Source organism: Panonychus citri, unplaced genomic scaffold, assembly GCF_014898815.1.
Source record: "Panonychus citri isolate SS breed McGregor unplaced genomic scaffold, ASM1489881v1 Contig00090, whole genome shotgun sequence".
Lineage (NCBI taxonomy): Eukaryota > Metazoa > Arthropoda > Arachnida > Trombidiformes > Tetranychidae > Panonychus > Panonychus citri.
The window spans coordinates 474,503-495,256 of NW_026515495.1; the positions used below are offsets into that span (position 1 = coordinate 474,503).

The 20,754-nt window shown below is 29.2% G+C and overlaps 1 protein-coding gene across 1 annotated transcript; it reads left to right on the top strand.

The window, feature by feature from the left end:
• Nucleotides 1-122: 122 nt before the first annotated feature.
• LOC128387434 (netrin-3-like) lies at nucleotides 123-20,557 on the top strand. The gene is made up of 9 exons (XM_053346634.1): nucleotides 123-459; nucleotides 599-1,407; nucleotides 2,437-2,576; nucleotides 9,728-9,916; nucleotides 10,435-10,584; nucleotides 10,977-11,042; nucleotides 11,234-11,308; nucleotides 17,440-17,628; nucleotides 18,760-20,557. Exons 1-9 carry the CDS (start codon nucleotides 298-300, stop codon nucleotides 18,897-18,899), a joined length of 1,920 nt encoding a protein of 639 aa, XP_053202609.1. The 5' UTR covers nucleotides 123-297; the 3' UTR covers nucleotides 18,900-20,557.
• The last annotated feature ends 197 nt before the right edge of the window (nucleotides 20,558-20,754 follow it).

Below are 20,754 nucleotides of genomic sequence, written 5' to 3' on the forward strand. Positions count from 1 at the left end.
CGTTATCAACCGTTAGATGTCACTAGCGATCAGAAAAGAAATCAGAATTCTAAGGTCACGTGAGTAACACACATTCTCACTCGTATTTGATATTCTTGATGCTGAAGATGAAGATGATGATGATGACCAACATCCTCAGTGTACAAGTTTCATTGGATGCGATTGATTAACTTGGTGTAAACTTTTTGATTCTGTTTGTTTTTTGATTCTGGTGAAAAATTTCATTGTCAATGAAAATTATTCAAACTAAATAAGTGTCAACCAAATTGAATTGATCGTTTTGATTAGTCAATCAAAATGCAAATTGTCTGCATCTTCAATGCAATCGGATTAATTATTATTTCACAATTTTCTAGTTTATCAACAGTTTCAGTAAACGAACCCTGTTACGATGAGATTGGACAACCAATTCGATGTATTCCCGATTTCGTGAATGCGGCTTTCGGTAAAAAAGTGAAGGTATGTGGCAAGTTCTGTGACAATTCATTTTTGTGATTCTATGTGCATGTTAATCATTAATCTAGTGTTACGAACAATTTAGTTTCTTGTTGAGAAAAGTTGACAGAAAATTTAAATATTATAATAATCTTTTATTCAGGCTATAAGTGATTCTAATGTTGAACAACGTCATCCAGTGGCTTATCTAACGGATCTTCATAATCCGACTAATACAACTTGCTGGATATCGGAATCATTTACTGATCCAACGGAAAACATTTCAATAACATTGAGTTTGGGCAAAAAATATGAATTAACTTATGTTAGTTTACAGTTTTGCTCACAAAAACCTGATTCAATGGTTATCATGAAATCAACTGATTTTGGTGAAACATGGCAACCATTTCAATATTATTCATCTGATTGTTTAAAAGTTTATCGTCGACCAGCAAAATCAACAGTAACCAAATCAAATGAACAAGAACCTCTTTGTCTTGAACAGCCAATTGATTCACAGCCCGGAGGTAGGGTTGCCTTTTCAACCCTAGAGGGTCGACCCTCGGCCTATGATTTTGACAATAGTCCAGTTCTTCAAGATTGGGTCACAGCAACTGACATACGAGTGATTTTTAATCGCGTTAATGGTCAAACTGACCAACCCTTGGTCAATTTTGAAACTGATGGAGAAGATGATGAAGATGCAGATGGAGAAGGTGACAATAGGATTACCGGGAGCATCATTGGTAATAAGATAAACAATGATAATAATAATAATAACAATGAGAACAACGGTAACAATCAACTGAAAGGATCGACACCATTTCCATTATCAAATTTATTTGATCCATTTGCAAATGAAACCGATTTATCAAATATGCTGATGGCCCATAAACCGGAAGATACTTTTTACTATGCCGTTTCCGATCTTGCAGTGGGAGGTAGATGCAAATGCAATGGTCATGGCTCAAGGTAACATGAATTTTGCTCATCATTTATCCTCTAAAGTTCACCCCATATCTTAATTATTGTTATTATTATTAACTTTTTCTCCATGTTGGCAATTAAATTAGAATCGCAATTAGTTATAGCATAACAATACTGTTACTTTGTTTTTTTTTATTCTTTCACAAAAGTAAACATTTAGATTCACGTTTTCAATCAGAAAAGTGATGAGGATGATTATGCTTTATCTTCATCTCTCTCTCTCTCTCTCTCTCTCTCACTTACCTTGAGATTTTGATGGCTTAATCTGTTCATCATGAACTGTTCATAAAACTGTAAAGTGTAAGCAAATAAACAAAAGATGAAAACAAATCATAGACACATAAACTTTTCTACTCTCAATAATTAACCATGAAAACAAATTGACTTAAATTGTGCTGCAAGTTATTACTTAAATTATTTGGAGATAATTTTTTTTCCCTTTTACTAATCATCTTCCTAATGCTTGTCTATCAGTCAAAATTGACCAGTTTATCTAATAATGATTAGGATAACCTTTTGTAAATCCATTGGAAGGTAGAAAAGTTTCTCGATAACAATAACAGCAAAAAAAATCGCACATAAACACACAGAAAAGTAACTTTTCCTTTGCCTGTCTAGTAAATGTCTATGAGGAGAGAGAGAAAACTCAACTCGAGGTTAAAGGTTACAGTTAATTGTGTTTCAAAATCATGTTTAAAAGAGATAATAACATGTTTGGGTAAATTGGTTCCACACCCTCACTAGGAACAACCTCCCTCCTCCTCTAGCATCATCATCATAATCAACATCATCTCTCTCTCTCTCTCTCTCTCTCTCTCTCTCTCTCTCTCTCTCTCTCTCTCTCTATGTTGACCTGTATATTCAAACAAAAACATTGGCCTTTGAAAGGTCATTCAATAATTTCTACCTCAAGATTATAATCTTTGAGAGAAGAAAATTTCGAGTTAATTTTTGGTTCTCTTATATTTCTCATTTTTTTTGTTTCTTACCTTTTTCTTTCCTGATTGTGTTTAGGTGCATCACCAACCGAGAAGGCCACCTTACCTGTGAATGTAAACACAACACAGCGGGACGTGATTGTGAGAAATGCAAACCATTTCATTTTGATGTCCCATGGGCAAGAGCCACAGCCCAAAATGCTCATGAATGTAAACGTAAGTCCATCACAAGATGAAACATTGAAATTATCATTATTCTTTAATCAGTAAATTTCAATATCTCTCATTCATGATTCATTCATTATCTATACACATACAAACATAAATATATTTATACTCAATTTCCATCTTCATCTTTATCATCAATAGGAAAGTAAAAAAAAAAAACAAGTAAAACGATAAATGAGATTATACATTTAATATAATATAAATTCTTGATTAATCTCATATTATCATGATGGTGTTTCAATTTCATTCAATTGTTGATGATTTATTATCTTTATTTAGCTCATAAAGTTTATTAATATTTCACAAACTGTAATTTCCAATTCAACTCATTACATTTCCATGTCATTATTATTACATTTCCACTCCTATTTTCAGGTTTGTCCTTTATTTTCATTGTTATTTTTTTCAACAAGGTTCAGTCCAACATGGTAACAGTTGATTGATTAACTAATAAAGTGGTAACAAGGCTAATCTAGTTTCCAGTTAATTTGCAACAATTAAAGGTATATAGGTTAACTATACGATTATTATTTCACCAAATTCAGTTAGTTGAAGCATCAATCTTAATCCATAATCAAGTAAATATTAAGTTTACTTAACTAATCACTTACTCTTGGGTTAATTTTCAATTCAATTGTCAGGAATAATAATAATAATAATAATACAACAGAACAGAAAAGTAAACTTTTAATTAAGTAAATTTAATTCATCAAAGGAAATAATCTGTTAACCATAACAATCCTTGTTAATCATCAACAGGATTCAAGGTTATTATTGTTGATTCATTTAATATCTCATATGGTTACAGGCTATTGATATAATCTATTAATTAGTTAATTAATCACCGTTACAATTTGGGTAAATATGATGAACAAAAAAAAAGCACAAAGTTAATACATTTAATATAATATAATAGACTTGGATTATCAACCAGAACAGAAAACAATTAAATTGTAAACACAATTGATATGAAGAAGAAAAAAAAAGTTTAATTTAGTCTCTTAATTGCTACTATTGGGATTAGATTTCCGATCAAACAATCAGATTTTTTGGTTAATCAACATAATAATCAAATAAATTATTCAAAATTTCACTGTCTCTCTCTTTCTGTTGATCAATAACCATTAAAGATCATTGAATCTCTCAAAGTTGTAAAATAATATTCAATCTGATATCTGAAACCATTTTCACTCTAATGAAATCTGATATATTATCTCATGGAAAATAAAACAATCACAATTTCATGTTAATTTATCAGAAAAAAATGAGAATTTTTTTTCCTATTTTTGAGCATCTTGACCATTCATATTGACCAATCCCTCCAAATACGGAATTGACCCTCAATAGCTGTTCCTTACAAAGAGCTTGATAATTTATTAACTGTAAACAATTTAAATTGAGATGATTTTTAATTTGAACGATCAATGATTAATGGGAGTTAATGATTAAGTATTAATAGTTGATTTAATTTGATTCCAATTTCTCATTATAAAGTTTCAATATATTTTATCATTTAATTCATATTAACATATTAAATAGTTGTTGACAGTTTCAACTAATTGTTGTTACTTTTTTAAATAGTTTTTATATGAATTGTAATATCCTCGTTATCGTGATAATGGTCAATTTTATGACCATTTTCTGAAAATTTGTCCATTTAATGTAATCTAAAGATGAGAACCTGTTAATTTAATTACAGTTATCACTAATTTCTGCTTCCTGTTATCATTTTAATGGGGTTTTTTTTTATTTATTATCGGAAAGATTTCAATAATCGATAGTTTCATTGATGTTGACAAGGGTCCACTTCTTGTCTGTTGAGGATAATCGTCATTTCTTGTGTTGATAAGGTGAGATCAGGACCAAGGATAAACCTTGGCAACCAGATGACCAGGTAGATATGTGACAAAGATGAAAAAAGGTGAAAATCAGGTTAATGGAAGAGCAAGTAGAGTCGAGAGAGAGAGAGAGAGAGAGAGAGAGAGAGAGTATGGTGATTATCATCTTCTTTCATCATCTTGTTCATCCTCATCTTCTCCTCTTACCATCAACAATTCTCTCTCTCTCTTATTTTCTCGAGTCATTTGTTTGTCTAAAATTTATTCACATTCACAAGTCACTTGTTGACGGCACCAGTGGGAAGTTTGAGGCCGAAATAACTGTTACCCTCTGGTCTCATTTAACTTTTACCCTTGAACCTGAGGGGCCGATAATCTGTCAATTCTATTTGTTAGATGATCATATGTCCCTCTTTAGGTGGTCAGTTCTCTCTCTTCATTTCTTCCCATTTCTCTCTCTCTCTCTCCCTCATCTTTCTCCCTTCTTTTCTCACTCTGTCAATAAATCTTCAAATAACAATCACTAATCTCTGTCATTATCCATCTCTCGATTTAGTGTGTCTACTTATCTCACCTTTTTTAACGATCAGTTTCAAAAGGATTTCACTTAAATGTCTGATTGTCATTAAATCAGTTGACTGATGATCATCAAAAGTATTGGTGACAATTTATTTTCCATTGGACATTAGATCTTGATAGCTTATCATTAACTTTGATTATGATTAATATCCTTATACACCTTTTACCCTTGAAAGGGTTTCGAAACCGTAACAGTTAATGATCCCCATAATCAATTGATTACAATCAATGGATTAATTTACTTTATTAGATTGAAAAGTTTCTTGATGAGAAAGAGAGACCAAAACAATTAAATGATCATAATAAATTATTCAAAATCATATCATCATGATTAATTAACAGCCTAATGAGTTGATTGTAAATTAACTCGTTTAATTCAATTTCCAAATCTAAATGATTACAATTGTTTGATTCACTTGAATAAAATATAATGGCGAAAACTAAATCCGGTTTAAATTAGAAAAAATTTTCCTAGTGATTAAACATTATCATCTAATCAACTTTAATATACCTGATTAACTTGGTTAATCTGATCAAATTAACGTTTTAAAAGACAACTTAATCAATAGTGATTTAGATTCAAATCAATTACTGCTCCTTGTAAATCATTAATTTACACTAATTGTTATTCATTAGATTAGTAATTCAAAGTTAATTGTTATAACAATTAATTACAGGGGGAAAAAACTCCCAGTAACTAATATTAACTATGATAGTTTGGTAAAGTATAAATCGTTAATTGTTATGAAAATTAATCAAAACTCATCAATTTGAATGTTAGAATGAAAAAGTTTAATAAATAATAAAAAAAGTTATAATAAGGAAACGATTTAAATTGTTGGGTAGTATTTAAGTTTAATTGTTGATGATTCTTGGTAGTTTCATCTTAAATTACGGATAATTATAACTCCCACGTAAGATGATAAGACTCACAGAATTCAATATATCATGATGATCATGATGATTATCCTGTAATTTAACAGGATAATAAAAGTAGGCTTGGAGTATAATGTAAACATTAGAGTATCAAATTAGCCCTGATGATTATGGTGAAAAACTGATTGAAAATAATAATAATCTCAGAATTGTTGAAAGTTCAAGATTGTTGATTAATTTGATCAGTAACAGCATCTACAAGTATCTTATTACAGGGTAATTCATTTCAATTGTCAATTCAATTAACAAGAAAAAGTAAACAAGAATCAAATAAACAACAGCAACAAGAAAAACTCAAAATGCCTGAGGGCATTAAATGAACAAATATACTAGGAGGAGATAGAGTTTTATTATTATCTTGATAATTTTTTGTTTTGTTTCTCTTGCAATTCAATTTAATTAACTATTTACCTTTTTAATTAACTGAATTAAAAGTTAAATTAAACAGTAAGTAAATAGCGAAAATCATGATTTTTATTATTGTTATTAGTTAATTTTGATTTGCACGATTTTGCAACAATTTTTTTTTTCCTCTGCAAGAATTAAATTTGATTGTTGTTAATTACTATTTACAGAATGATAATCTAAAGGAAACAGTAAGAATATCAGATTATATACAAGTTCAAGGAGTGTTCATGATTATTTTAATTATATCAAATGAATTTAAGGCGATTTTTCAACCTAAAAAAAGATCGCACTGAAAATCTTATATGTATTAATATAAGAAGTGGAATGAATGATTTTCAAGGCCAACGAATAGTAAATATTATCAAGAACTAAACTCACAACGAGATCGTTACACCCAAGAAGAAAATTGAATAATAATAGTAATTGAAAAACTGATAGAACCTTGAGAATGGACTTAAACTTAATTTTCCTTTTGGGCTTCTAGTTTACAGATTTCAGATTAATTGAAAGATCATTCAACTTAATTGTTAATCTGTTAATTATTCAAGAGTAAGATGAAAACCTTCACGATTTGTAGTAGATTGAACAGGAAAAAGTTTTAGATTGTATTTCCGATTGAAGGGAGAAGGAGAAACAAAATTGATCATCAATCTTAAAGACTCATTAGCACTTAACAAGAGAGATGATTATCTAATATGAATTCTCAATAGGTAATCATTAATTCATGAATGTTTTTTTTTCTCGCGAAAATGGCTAATTGTCATTAAAATGTTTTCTTAATCAATCATATTCTTTGATTAGTTGGAAATTGGAAATCATTTGGGTAATGGAAAAACTTTTATCATGTTCACCTTTCTCTCTCTCTCTTCATCTCATTAGTTGTTAATAAGTTGATTGAAGATTAATTGTCACAACACTTTTAATCTTTGCGATTTAAACTTCATCACTATTAATAGAAAAAGAAGAGAAATTTAGTTGATTTGATCAACACCATCAACACCATTAAACATCAAGAGGCAAAGTGAGTGAGTGAGTGAGTGAGTGAGTGAGTGAGTGAGAAAAATATATAATATTCTCTCTCCAATTTTTTTTCTCTCTCTCTTCTTCTTGTTGATTGAACAAACAAGATGGAAAATTGTCTTTGCAAATATTAGCAATATTATCCTTGCAATTGTGAGACTTTTTTTCCCTCACATTTGATGGATGATAAATAGTAACTTATGGTGGCTTTAATAATCATGCCAACTTATATTATCCACAATAAATTGTGAGCCAAATTATTATTGTGATTTAGGATCCAAATCCGCCTCCATTACAATTGAATAGTAGAAACAGAGTTTAGCTTGACCTGTCAGGGAATCAGCTCCATCATCATAATCATCGCCAACTCGTAAGGATCAAATTCATTCATTTGCTTTTCTCTCTCTCTCTCTCCATCTTCCACCTACATTTTGAAAACCTCTTCATCTCCCTCTCTCTCTCTCCATCCTCATCCTCATCCTCATCCTCCGTCTGCCTAACAAGTGCAATGTTGACATCAAAAGCATAAACAACTTTTTCTTCAAGTATTTTAAGTGAAAACAAGTTACTGTTATTTAATAGATTGAGAATACAACTTTTTTTCACTTCTTCTCTCCTCTTGTTAATCATTGTAATACATTATTATTATGTTTACACAATTAAACATAATCAAACTAATTTGTAACAATTATGTTAATTTCTGCTTACATCACAAATCAACTTTATCTAATTGTTTACCTGTAAATTTTACAGGTAAAAGGGAAACATGTACATGGATATGGATGTGTAAGTCTAGGGATTTGATGGAGAAAAATTTTCTCTTTTTTTCTGTTTTAATATTTTATTAAGAATCTGAATCACGATTATTATTATTATTATCTTGAAGCCATGAATCCAATTTTCATGTTGCTATTATTTTTGTAGCGATGGAAAATGATAATAATAATAACTGTACACATAAAGTGATGTTCCTGAGAGAGTATTGATGAGGATGAGGAAGAGAAAATTCATCTCAAATGTTTCTTCATCTTCTTTGACAGTTTCATCTAAAGTTTTAAGGAAAAATTGCTTCTTATAAGAGAGAGAAACTTATTTTCTTTTTTTTTGCTTCTTTTCTTGGATAATAATTTTATTTTTTACTCGAAAAAAACCTTATTGGTTTTATTGATTATCGAAAATCCCTCGAAAAGTTCTTGAGTTTCTTTTCGAACCTGAAATAGAACCAGAAGAGAACCTTTAAATTGAATATTACTCTGAATTAGATTCAACTAATATTATTCTCAACCTCAAATCTAATTGACAATTGATTCAAGAGAAAAGAAGATGAAATTTTCCAACCAATATTCAAATTCTTAAATTGTGATAATAATTCTAGATGGAATGATAACTTTTCCGAGTATCATGATTTCGTGTTTCGAACTCATTACTATCAACTTTTTTTTCTCTAATTTAACTTTGGCACAAATTCTGTTATCAATCTTTACGAATTTGAGTGAACTTTTCTTTCTCTCGAATGTAAATAAAATATTTCAGTTCTATCAAAATTTTATTACCATTTTCGTAGCTTTTGAAAGTTCATCAGAAATTCATGTTATTCAGATTTGTTTACCAATTCTTATTCCACCCAAATCATTAACATGATCATATTTTCAACCATTTTATTGATAATAACAATTTTCTTCCATTAGAATTTGAATATTTTGATCCATTCATTATAAAAAGTACGATGCTAGTTCACTTTCTCCCCATGAAATTATCTTGTAAATTCATCTTAATTTTTCCTATCATGATTCTTATTATTATTACCCTTTCTTGTTGCTGTTGAAGAGCCAAGAAAAATTAATGTCATTGAACATCTCAGATTTGGTGTTTCTCTCATGCAAATGGATCCTATGAATTATATATATGGTTGATTATCATTTTCTGATTATGATAAAATAGCAGTTTAACCATCACAAGTATTGAAAAGGTGAAATACTTGAATAACTTTCTCTGGGGAGTCAATTTTTCATGAAAAACTGAACCTTTTCCCTCAATTTTTTTACATGATAATGGGAACAACATATTATCATTGTTCATAATATATTTTTTCGTATATGAAAAAAAAAGGTAAATCATAATAAATGAAATCTCTATGATGGTTCCTCATGATATCTAGAGACTAAACAAGAAACATATTACTGTTAATAAATAAAGAGCAATATTATAAGGTGAATTCATGGAAATTGAGAGAGAGAGAAAACTTTTCATGATTGAAATAAAAGTTTGACAAAAAGAAAAACCCATTTAACTGATTACTTAGAACTCTGAATTTTTCTCAATTCTTAACATTACTTTTTGTTTATTATTCCTTTTCAGCCTGTAACTGTAATCTACATGCACGTCGATGTCGATTCAATATGGAATTGTACAAACTTTCGGGACGCAAATCGGGCGGTGTTTGCTTGAAATGCCGACACAATACTGCAGGTCGACATTGTCACTATTGTCGTGAAGGTTATTATCGAGACTCGACAAAACCAATAACCCATCGAAAAGCATGTAAACGTAAGTCTATACAGAGGAAAATATTTTGTACTAGAGTAAATTGTGTCTCTTTGTTATCAACAATTTCGATACATAGAAACTGATATAATAATTCTGGACAAAAGGACAAATAACTTGACAATAAAACATTTCGATTTTCTCATTGAATATCAATGACAATATCATTGTCATAATAGTAAATATATATATTGAACTGTATCAACAATCCTATTACGTTTACCATTCAATTGTCAATCTGATAACAGCATTGATAATATTGTTCAATAATAATCTCAAGATAATCTACTTTTTTTTGTTCATATCAATAACGTTTATCTCAATTAATTGTTATTATATTATTATTATCATTATGACAACGATATAATAATAATGATAACAACAACAAAAATACACAATGAAAAGCAATAAATCACATAAATCAATGTGAGATTAATTTCAATTTGATTGTCTAATCATGTTCATCATATGGTCTTAATCTTGTATGTGTTTTTTTTTATTTGCTATTTGTCCTTATTAAGCTTGTGAATGTCACCCTGTTGGTGCTTCTGGGCGAACCTGTAACCAAACAACTGGACAGTGTCCATGTAAAGATGGTGTAACTGGGGTGACCTGTAATCGATGTGCTAAAGGATATCAACAGAGTCGATCAACTGTAGCTCCTTGTGTTCGTAAGTTAATCAATTGTATTATTTTGGTTTCCACAGTTAATCCGATTATCCGATTCATGTTGTTCATGTTCATGTTCATCTCTCATCTCTATCTCTCTCTCTCTCTCTCTCTCTCTCTCTCTCTCTCTCTAATCAGTTGAGTTTCAGTTGTTTCTCATCTTGATTTTGATCATTATCCTTTATTTAATTGTGATAATCAAATTTTACCTGATGTATCAATGAAAACCCAAAATACTATTAACAACATTATATATTTACTTTCATCTCAATGAGAGAGAGATAATAATAACAATAATTATCGATTTTATCAAGATAATTGTATTACACTTGATTCATTTCATTGTTCAGATTCAGTTTCTCATTGATTTTCATTATTATCTCCCATGAATTAGGTGTTCCTATGAGCAATATGGTTCCAATTGCATCAGCATATGAAGTTAACAAACAGCAAACAACTGGTAAGTTAATAAACTTAATCAAATGTAATGGTCATTTTGACCAATTCAACAATTGAATTAATAGTTATTCACTTTAATACTATCACTTGACCAATCTAAACAATCAAACAATTTATTTCCATTATCTTAATAATCTTAAACCTCTAATTGAATAATAAACTAATCTTTTCAATCTAATCTTCTAATTTTAGAATCTGATAATTGCGATGATTGTCGAGATGAAGTTAATCAGTTAAGTTTGCGAAAATTTTGCAGAAGAGACTTTGGTAAGTTAATTGTTACTCTAATTATCAAATTAAAAAGTATCAACGTAATTAAATCCAGTTTAATGACTTTCTCTTTGCTCTGTCAAATCAAATCAAGTGAAGTCTTTTAATCAACTTTGAAAATTACAAATCGTAACATTTTTGGCCCATTGAAACTTTCAAATGTCAATGAAATCAAAAGGATAATCAAAGTTAATTACAATCAAGCGAAAGTCTAATTGGTGATTTACTTGTATCAATATAACTGAGTGTCAATCATAATTCTGGATGAAGTTCATTTTTGCTCAGATCAATTGAGCAAATGGGTGAAAAAGTTTCTCGAAACAACAAGAAAATAGATTGGATATAATTATGATCAGTAAAAAGGAGTAAATATAAAAAAAGATGATGAGGATAAATAACATGATGATGATGAAAAAGTTCTGAATAGGAAAAGATAACTGAAATTCCGAACTGTAATTCCTTGAGTTTATTCACCAGAGATAATTTTTCTTCATCGAAATCATCGAAGGTGTTTAGTTATCTGTAAACGAAAATAACTGTTAACATGTTATTTGTTGAGAAGAGAAAAAAAAATCTCAAGAATTTCATTCTTGGTGAATTAACATCACAAACTTTTCATCTTGAATCTTAATTCACTCATCAAGTGAAAGAGAAAACAGATTCAAATTATTACTGAAAAGTTTTGATTCATTAAACTAACAATTAGTTAGTTGAATGAATTTTTTTTTCTTCTTCTTCTTCACAATTTCCCTTTGCATCCTCATCTCTCGTAATTGTAATAAAATCTGCAAACTCAATTTACTTTAATTAATTGATTATAATGGAAACAATTTCTTAAGGTGATTTAGAAATGAATTTGAGAGTTTGTGTAACTTTTACTTTCACCTTTACACCTTTTTGAAAAGGAGAGAAGGAAGAAAAAAAGTTCTGCCTTGTATTCAGAATTCACAGTTTATAGACTTGAAATTATATATTTTCACCATGAATTCTGGATAACAGGAAGTTGTTTCAACTTTTTTTGCAACTTTTACCTTTGGTATTATTAATTTTTTCCACTCAAATGATTTCCAAATGTTTGAATATTTGATTATCATGCATTGATTAACTCACACAGACTGATCAGGTTAGTGAAAGTAATTTTTTTCCACCATGAAAAACTCAGTCAATTGTGTTAACCTTAATCCTCACAATCGTATTCAAATTTAGAGTAGAAAAACTAATTAGATTAACTTGCAACTGTAAACTAATCACGGAGCCGAGTGATACTTTCTATCAGATCAACTTGACCATTGTTATCAAATTAACAGTGACCAGTGTAAATTCAATAGTAAACAATAGTAAATTCAAGTTTCTTATTCATGGAATGAGAATCAGTTACCTGATTATATTTCTCCTTTTTTCTGAGGTGAAAAAATCGCTGACAATTGGAAAGGTATCTCATCCGATTCCATAGTTACTGATACATAAACGAATCTCAATCTAATATAGTTGATCTCATCTTCTTTGTTTTATGTTGTTGCTTCTTCCATCACCTTATCCTCATCATTCTTATCCTCTCTCTCTCTCTCCTCCTTCATCTTTATCTTCATCTTCATCTTCATCTCCGCATCTTCCTTCATCTTGGAAATCTCTTTTTCTTCTTCATGAGTCATTCCCTTCCTATTCAGTGGGTGTTGTTGTTTATTCACCTAAACATTAATCCTTAATGGACTCTCCCTCACTCACTCACTCTCACTCTCTCTCTCTCTCGTATTAATACAATCAATGGTAACACTATTAAAATGTTTTCTCCTTGATTGTCAATAGATGCTCTCAACAATATTATATCTTTCGCTCATCAAATCGCACAGTTAAATGGCCTTTAACATTCCAGCGCATCACAAACTGTAATGAATATTGTGTACATAGTCTAGAAGGTATTCTCATGGAGGGTATTCAATGTGAGAGAGTAAGCAGAAAAAAAAATGTATAGAGAGAAACATTTTCTCCTTCAGTAGACACAAAATACAAAGGAAAAAACTTTTCTTCCACTAATATCTTTTTACCTTGGATATTGATGAATAATTGAACTTTTTGGAAACAAGAGCTTCCATTTATAATCTTTTATTCAAATTTATCATCATCATCATCATTCATCACCACATCACTTTCATCATATTCTCACTTTCTCTTATATCAACATATTCAATGATGTTGTTAGTTTCCATGAGAAAACAACAAGAGATACTGAACAGTTCAGTCTCAACAATCAGTTACATTGAGATGATTAAAAGTTACGATACTTGTTTCTATGGTTCAATGAAGCAAATTCATTCTCGTTACATGAGTTAATCACTGATGATTATTATTCGTAATCAATTTAAAATTGTAATCACATTGTGATCATTTAGTAAACTTTAAAGTTGAAATATTTATCTTGAATGAACATTAGAGGGAAAAAAACTCAAGTATTACAATAGAGTTACTATTGAATCGCCTCGAGGTTTGTTATCTGATTTTTGATGCCTCATGTTTCCAGGGAGTGATTCATTGGTTCCATTGTATTGTAATCAAGTTTGATAGTGAATGAAAAACTGATAGAGAGAGAGAGAGACTGTTATTATCATGATAAAGATAATGATGAAGTTGATTATTCAATGTGATTATCTATCTTATTTTCCCTCCGTGTAAGGAAATGAACAGTAAACTTTTACTAGGAAAAAAAAGTGAATGCTTATCAACTGTGAATAAAATGTTATTAAAAATCCTCAATAAAGATCCATGGGTTAGTCTATCAGAAACTCTGAGAGATTTTTTCTCACTTTCTACTCTCATAAGATAAATAAAAATCCCTCTGAGCTTTTCTGTCAATTCTCAGGGGGAAGAATGACGGAAGACAGATTATATTCATCGAGAGAAAGAGAAAGAGAGAGAGAGAGAGAGAGAGAGAGATGCTTCATCTTCATCATCATCTTACATTAATATGATTCTTTCATTAGTTTGATGATCCTCATCATGTTACTCATTCTCATTCATACTCTTAGCTTAATATTATTCAAGTTTTTCACCAAAGATTCAATATTAATAATAATCACCTTTGTTACACTCTGATTGGAAAATCAATTTGAAAACTTCCTGAACCTGATTTCATTGATCAAATTTACTATTAACTTACTGTATTACCTTTATTGTTAATTGTCTCTGCTCATTTTAATTGAGACAATCAACATCTCTTTATATGTAAATTAAATTGAATCAAATCAAATTACGTCTAGACCAATATTATGATTACTATTAAATCTTATCAACTGTTAACAATCAACAATTTTTTTTCACATGTTAACACAAATTTCATCATTATTATTGATTTTTTATTCATTTTGAGTATTAAGTTAAATCTCATTTTGATATCATAATAGTGCAGTGGTTTTCATGATGATGATGAAAAAAGTGATAATAATAATCCTGTCAACACAATTTGATCATAATTTACATTGTAAAGTAGTTAAGTGTTAATTCAATTTCATTTTTCAATATCAAAAAGTGTAAAAAAATTTTGGGTATTGCTCATTTTCATGAATCGGATTAAATTTGATCATTTCAGGTGAAAATCAAATTATCATTATTATATTAGATTCTAAAGCTTAATCTTCATTCCCACCATTCAATTTATTAGCATCATCATGATGGTGATCATGATCATGATCATTATCATTATCCATTTGATTCTGAATGAATAATCATTGTGTGGTTATTTTGAAAATCTCTGATTGTCAATTGCGCTTTTGAATTAAGTTTAATGGTGATGATTAAATTGATTAGTTTTCCAGGTAAAACTGAATTGTAGTAAGAGCCAATTGATATAATATTTATATGTACTTGTTGAAAATGACACAACTTTTATCAAGATTTATTTTTTTCTACCTCATTTCATGTGATAATATTTTGGATAACCTTTTCAAACATCATGATAACACCTCTTTTTCACCTTGATCATGATGATAATTGTGATAGATAACTGAAAGCAATTAGATATAATGTTAATATTACATTGGATACACTTAAAGTTTACCTGGAAGACTAATCTTGTTTTGATTTCCCATTAACCTTGTTAAATTATTATCACATTAAATTGCTCTTGATTTATAATCATTTAACTTATTACACTTTTCCTTGATTATCTCAATGGGATCTCTTTTTTTAATCAAAAGTAAAGTATCATTTGATTCTGTTCCTCATGGGATTAGAATGAGTCTTTTTTTTTATTCCATCATGAAACTGAATCTGAGATAACCTCAAGTAATCAGTTTCTTCCTCTTTTTCAATGGCCTCCTTATCTTCATCTTCATCTTCATCCTCATCCTCCTCCTCATCATCATCTTCATCAGTTTCCTCAGTTACATCATCAACTCGTCTTAATCCTCACCATCATCTTAATCATTTGCTCATCCTACTCAATTTTAAATCTAAGTAATCAGTTAAATCCAGTTAAATTCATAACTCAAACACTGTTACGATTTTTTTTTGATATCAATTGATTGTCATCGTAATTGTTGATTAACTTTTTTTTCACTATTGAGAATTAATTGAAAACAAATTGTTGTGATTTATTTTTAAATTATGATAATTTTTTGTTTCTCTTAATTTTCATAGTTGATTGATTATCTTTTACAATAATAAATTACAAACAAGTAATTAATATACAATTTGATACAATTTGTTGATTAATTATCTTCATATACCAACTTGGTGGTTAAAATAATTATGATTGAAACATGAATATCTCATTTAATTACAAGATAATTAAGAAGAAGAAGAAGATTCAACTAATTAGTGATATTTAATGTTAGTCAATTAAGGGAAAAAATGATTTTCTCTCACTTAATTGATCATCGTAAGTTAGAGTAACAATTTATATATCTAAATTGATACTGATTGCAATCAAATTTACTCACAATAATCAAGAAAGTTTCATTCAGTTGATGGAGAAATAATTTAAACTTGAAACGATTAACTGTAAATATCAACTAATGATAATGATAATTAACATGGAGCAACATTATCATCACTTTCAACTCCCAGTGTTACATGAAAATCATTATCACTTTCCTGAAATTCAGTATTAACCTTGAATCTACAGAATCATTTGAATAAAGGGAAAAACTATCAACATGATGATCATTATTATAATTTCAATATTTTTGGATAAATTTTGAAAAATAGCAACAAAAAAAATGGTTAATATCAAATTGTCATTAGAGAAAACTTTTAATGGTAAAAATAAACTAACCTAATCTGACCTCAGACAATATGGTTCAGTGTTAGTTCAACAGATTCTGTATCATCATCATCATCTCCATCCTCATCCTTTCACCGATAACATCATTATTTATCTTCCTCATCTCGAATACATTGTTACTCTTTTTTTGTTACTCATCCTCAACCTTATTCATCTTCTCTCTTCCTCTCATCATCATCAACACCATAAACTTGATTTCTTTTCCCTCATCATCATCATCATCATCTTACTCTTATACCAATAGTTTCTCCTTATCAAATCTTCATCCTCATCATTCTCATTCTCATCATCATCATCATCTCTCTCTCATCTTACCTTTTTATGTTCTTCTATTTTGCCAATCATGTTGTTAGAACAGGAAAATACTATTGAGCATCAACATCAACAATGATGATGATGATGATGAGACCATTTCCATCTTCATCTTCATCTGATATAAAAGTTGAACAAACAGAGGAGAGAAAAGTAAAACAAAATGAACTTGTTCCAATGTTTTTCCTATTAAAATATTGACAAAAAAACGGAACTTTTTTTATTGTTACTCTCTTTTCACTCTCTTTTCCATGTTACATTGACATTGAATTATTTTGCCTGTGAGAAAATGATGAGGATAAAGAGATGAAGATAAATTTCAAGTTGAAGATTTCAAGACAATTTGATGTTACAAGCAAAGAAAATAAAGTCCAACATATAAAAACCAATAGAAACATAAATAACCCAAACAACAACTATTATAAGAAAATAAAGTTGATTCCAATTCCATGATTCTTATATCATTTTCATGATCATTTCTATTATTTTACTTTTTACACTTTTCTTCCTTTTCCTCATGATAATCACAATATTCCAGCAATTGAAGCTAATGTTGTCTCCAGGGAAACAATTGGAGACTGGATTCGATTCACAATACAAATAATAGAGATTTATAAACACACTGTAACAAAGTTAAGGCGTGGACCAGAATCACTTTGGGTTCCAGTACAAGATCTTGCATGTAAATGTCCTAAGATGAAAATCAAAGAAAACTACATCATTATAGGTAAGTTCATAATCGTCATCATTTCCGTATCCGTAATTTCATCCATCCTCTTCCCAGAACTTTCCTCTCTCTCTTTCTCCATCATCTCCCATTCCGTGGTTATCATCATTTATATAACATGATAATGATTATATATCTCAATGAATTACGATTTTTTTTGCTTCATTTTGTCTGACAATTTTTTCCCTTTGATTATTGAACCAATTCAATGGTTGATGATGATCATCATCATGAATGTTAATCATCATCATCATGTTGGAAAATAACATTGAAATTGTTTACATGGTTGTCAAATTGTGTCAACAAAATTATCCTCAACAATTGGCAATTTATTAATCACTTTCTTGTCTCTTCCTTATTCATCAGCTAAAAGTAATTAGATCACCTAATTAACCTTAACACTATTTAATTCAGTTTATAATGATTGATATTTAAACAATGGTTTATATTACAATTAAGTCAATTAATATAAAATCTTCAATATTATCCTCATTTAGGATTAGGTTAGAAAATCCTTTAAGTTACAATTAGATTACAATTTACTGATTAACAGTTTTATCTTTGGGTAAATAATCAACTTTCTGGTGTTGATAAATTGTTGCTGGTTGTGAGTGATTAAAGCCAATGTGGTTAAATTAATATGTAAATAGTGACCATTTGATTGTTCTGAATGATATTGGAATTACTTTTCCATAGTTGATTTAACTGATAAAATTGTAATCACAATCATTAGAATTGATTAGCATGATAATTAGGATGGGAAAAAACGTGTTGATTGACTATAGATTAAAGATTAGTGATCAACTAACTGTGAACAATTTAACTGACAACATAATATTAATGATGATCACTATTTACATTTGATGACAATCAACATATTAAACTAATCAATAGCCAAAGAAATATAAATTTTTATGAATCATTAATGATTATCTTTGTGTCAATATTGTCACATTGAATTAATTGTCGAGAGCCCAATGGTCATCATGATTTTATCTTTTCTCATCTAAATCCAATTCAACATTTTGCCGTTTCTTTCATTTTCCATCATTATTATTCACCCAGAAAACTAATTAACTTACAATTTAATTAATTCTCTCTCTCTCTGCTTTTCTCTCGTGGTTATAACAGGAATCGAAGAGCGAGAAACTGAGCCCCGAGGGCTAATTGCTGATCGACAATCACTGGTAGTCGAATGGTCCGAGGAATGGGATCGTAAGATTAGACGATATCAACGGAAACAACGAAGTGGAATCTGTTCAGAGGATTAAGATTATCGATCGGATTAAATCAATCAACATCTCACTCACTCTCTCTCTCATATCATTCATCAATCATTGAAATCAGTCAACAATTGCGACAAAAAAACTAAATAGTAATTTAAGAAATGTAAAAGGCAAAGTCATTAATAGTCATTATTATTAACATTAATTATTAATTACTATTATCATTGTGATGAATTTGATTGTGATTCATTCATTAGGAAATTTGATTGTTACAAATCAAAAGGATTTCCTAATGATGGATTAATCAGATTAACATTTACAAGAAGATGAACAAGATTAAGATTAAGTTGACTGTTTAAAGACCAGATAATCAAAAGAATACAAATTATTTATGATTAATTTGTGATTAATTAACATTACGAGATGATTTTTATCAATTGATTAGTTGATTTTGGCTTCAAATTAATAACAATCAATAGTAAAATCAACAATCAACTATTAAGCACAAAACATGAATCTCAAATACACAATTTAATTCATTCATTAACGAGAAAGAGTAAACCAGCAATTAAGATTTAATTGTGAGAATTACAAAGTTCTAGTTAATTAACTAAGTAAATTAACTAGTGATAGTGAAGATAGAGAGAGAGAGACTGAAGACAGTTAAGACAAAGATGCTCTTTGTTAATTAGCATGATTATTACGATGTTATAAATTAACTTAATTGCTCAAATGATTAAATCAAATTAAGAGATGAAAAAGTTTTATCATCAAACAGATGAACAATTAACATCAACCATAGGTTTAGATTGTAACAATAAATGTTAACTTAATTAGTTGATTGATAAACAACAATCAGTGCACCAAAATCTCACTCTCCCTCTCTCTAAATCATAATCAATTGCTTAATGATTCATTTAATCATCACTTTTTCTTAATCATCTTCATCTTCATTATCACTTTTCTCAAATGTTCATTTATTTCAATCAACAATTTTCTCAACAATTTGCTAACTGTGAAAATTAAGTCTTCCGTGGTATTTAATACCATCTTTCTCCCTCAACTCACTCTTCTCATTTCACATTCATCTCTCTCTCTCTCTCTCTCAAACCCTGTTCATAATCAGCGACATGATGATTACCATGATTCTCATGTTTAACACCCAAAGAGACACATTGAAACTTCATCAACAAGATTAACGTTTATCTGTTGGGAGAAAGATAATTAACAAGAGGAAACTTGTCTTTCTTTTTACACCATCATCATGATGATTAAAACAAATTGTCATCATTCCATCACTTTCTTAATTTATGTAACTCAGTCAAAGAAAAAAAAAGAATAACGATTATTTATAAAACCTTTTCCGTTTCCTTTTCTCTCTCTCTCTTTTTTGTTCGCAGAATCCAAATCAATCTGTGTGTCCCATTGAATCAAAAAAGATTCCAATTCATTGAGTCAATTAAAGAAACAAACAAATTTGAGTGAATATACAGATGAAAATTACGATTCTGTGAATATGGTTAATAGAAAATCACTTTTTTCATAAATTCTCTCAATGGTTTTTTAGTAAAAAAAACCAATGATTGTGCACTAATATCAAATTTTTCACTTTTCCTTTTATCATTTTCCTCAATTGTATCTGAACAATCAATGTTTTCATAAATATAAAAATAATGATTATCCATCTACATTGAATGTATACACTTTGTCTTTGTATAACATTAATTTTTGGGTTAACCAAAAAAACTGATAGTAAATTTAAAGTGATCCAATCAGGCGATGGTTAATTTGTCTCTGATGTTTGACTAATTAGATGAATTGTGTTGATTGGAACAGATGATTTTGATTGGTGATGAAGCTTGTGTATACTGGAGAGAGAGAGAGAGAGAGAGAGAGAGAG

Bases quoted from the DNA above. Each gene is read 5' to 3' on its own strand.
- LOC128387434 (XM_053346634.1), top strand. From the start codon at position 298: ATGCAAATTGTCTGCATCTTCAATGCAATCGGATTAATTATTATTTCA. The intron at 460-598 runs GTATGTGGCAAG...TCTTTTATTCAG, and splicing joins CTTTCGGTAAAAAAGTGAAG to GCTATAAGTGATTCTAATGT. The intron at 17,629-18,759 runs GTAAGTTCATAA...TGGTTATAACAG, and splicing joins AGAAAACTACATCATTATAG to GAATCGAAGAGCGAGAAACT.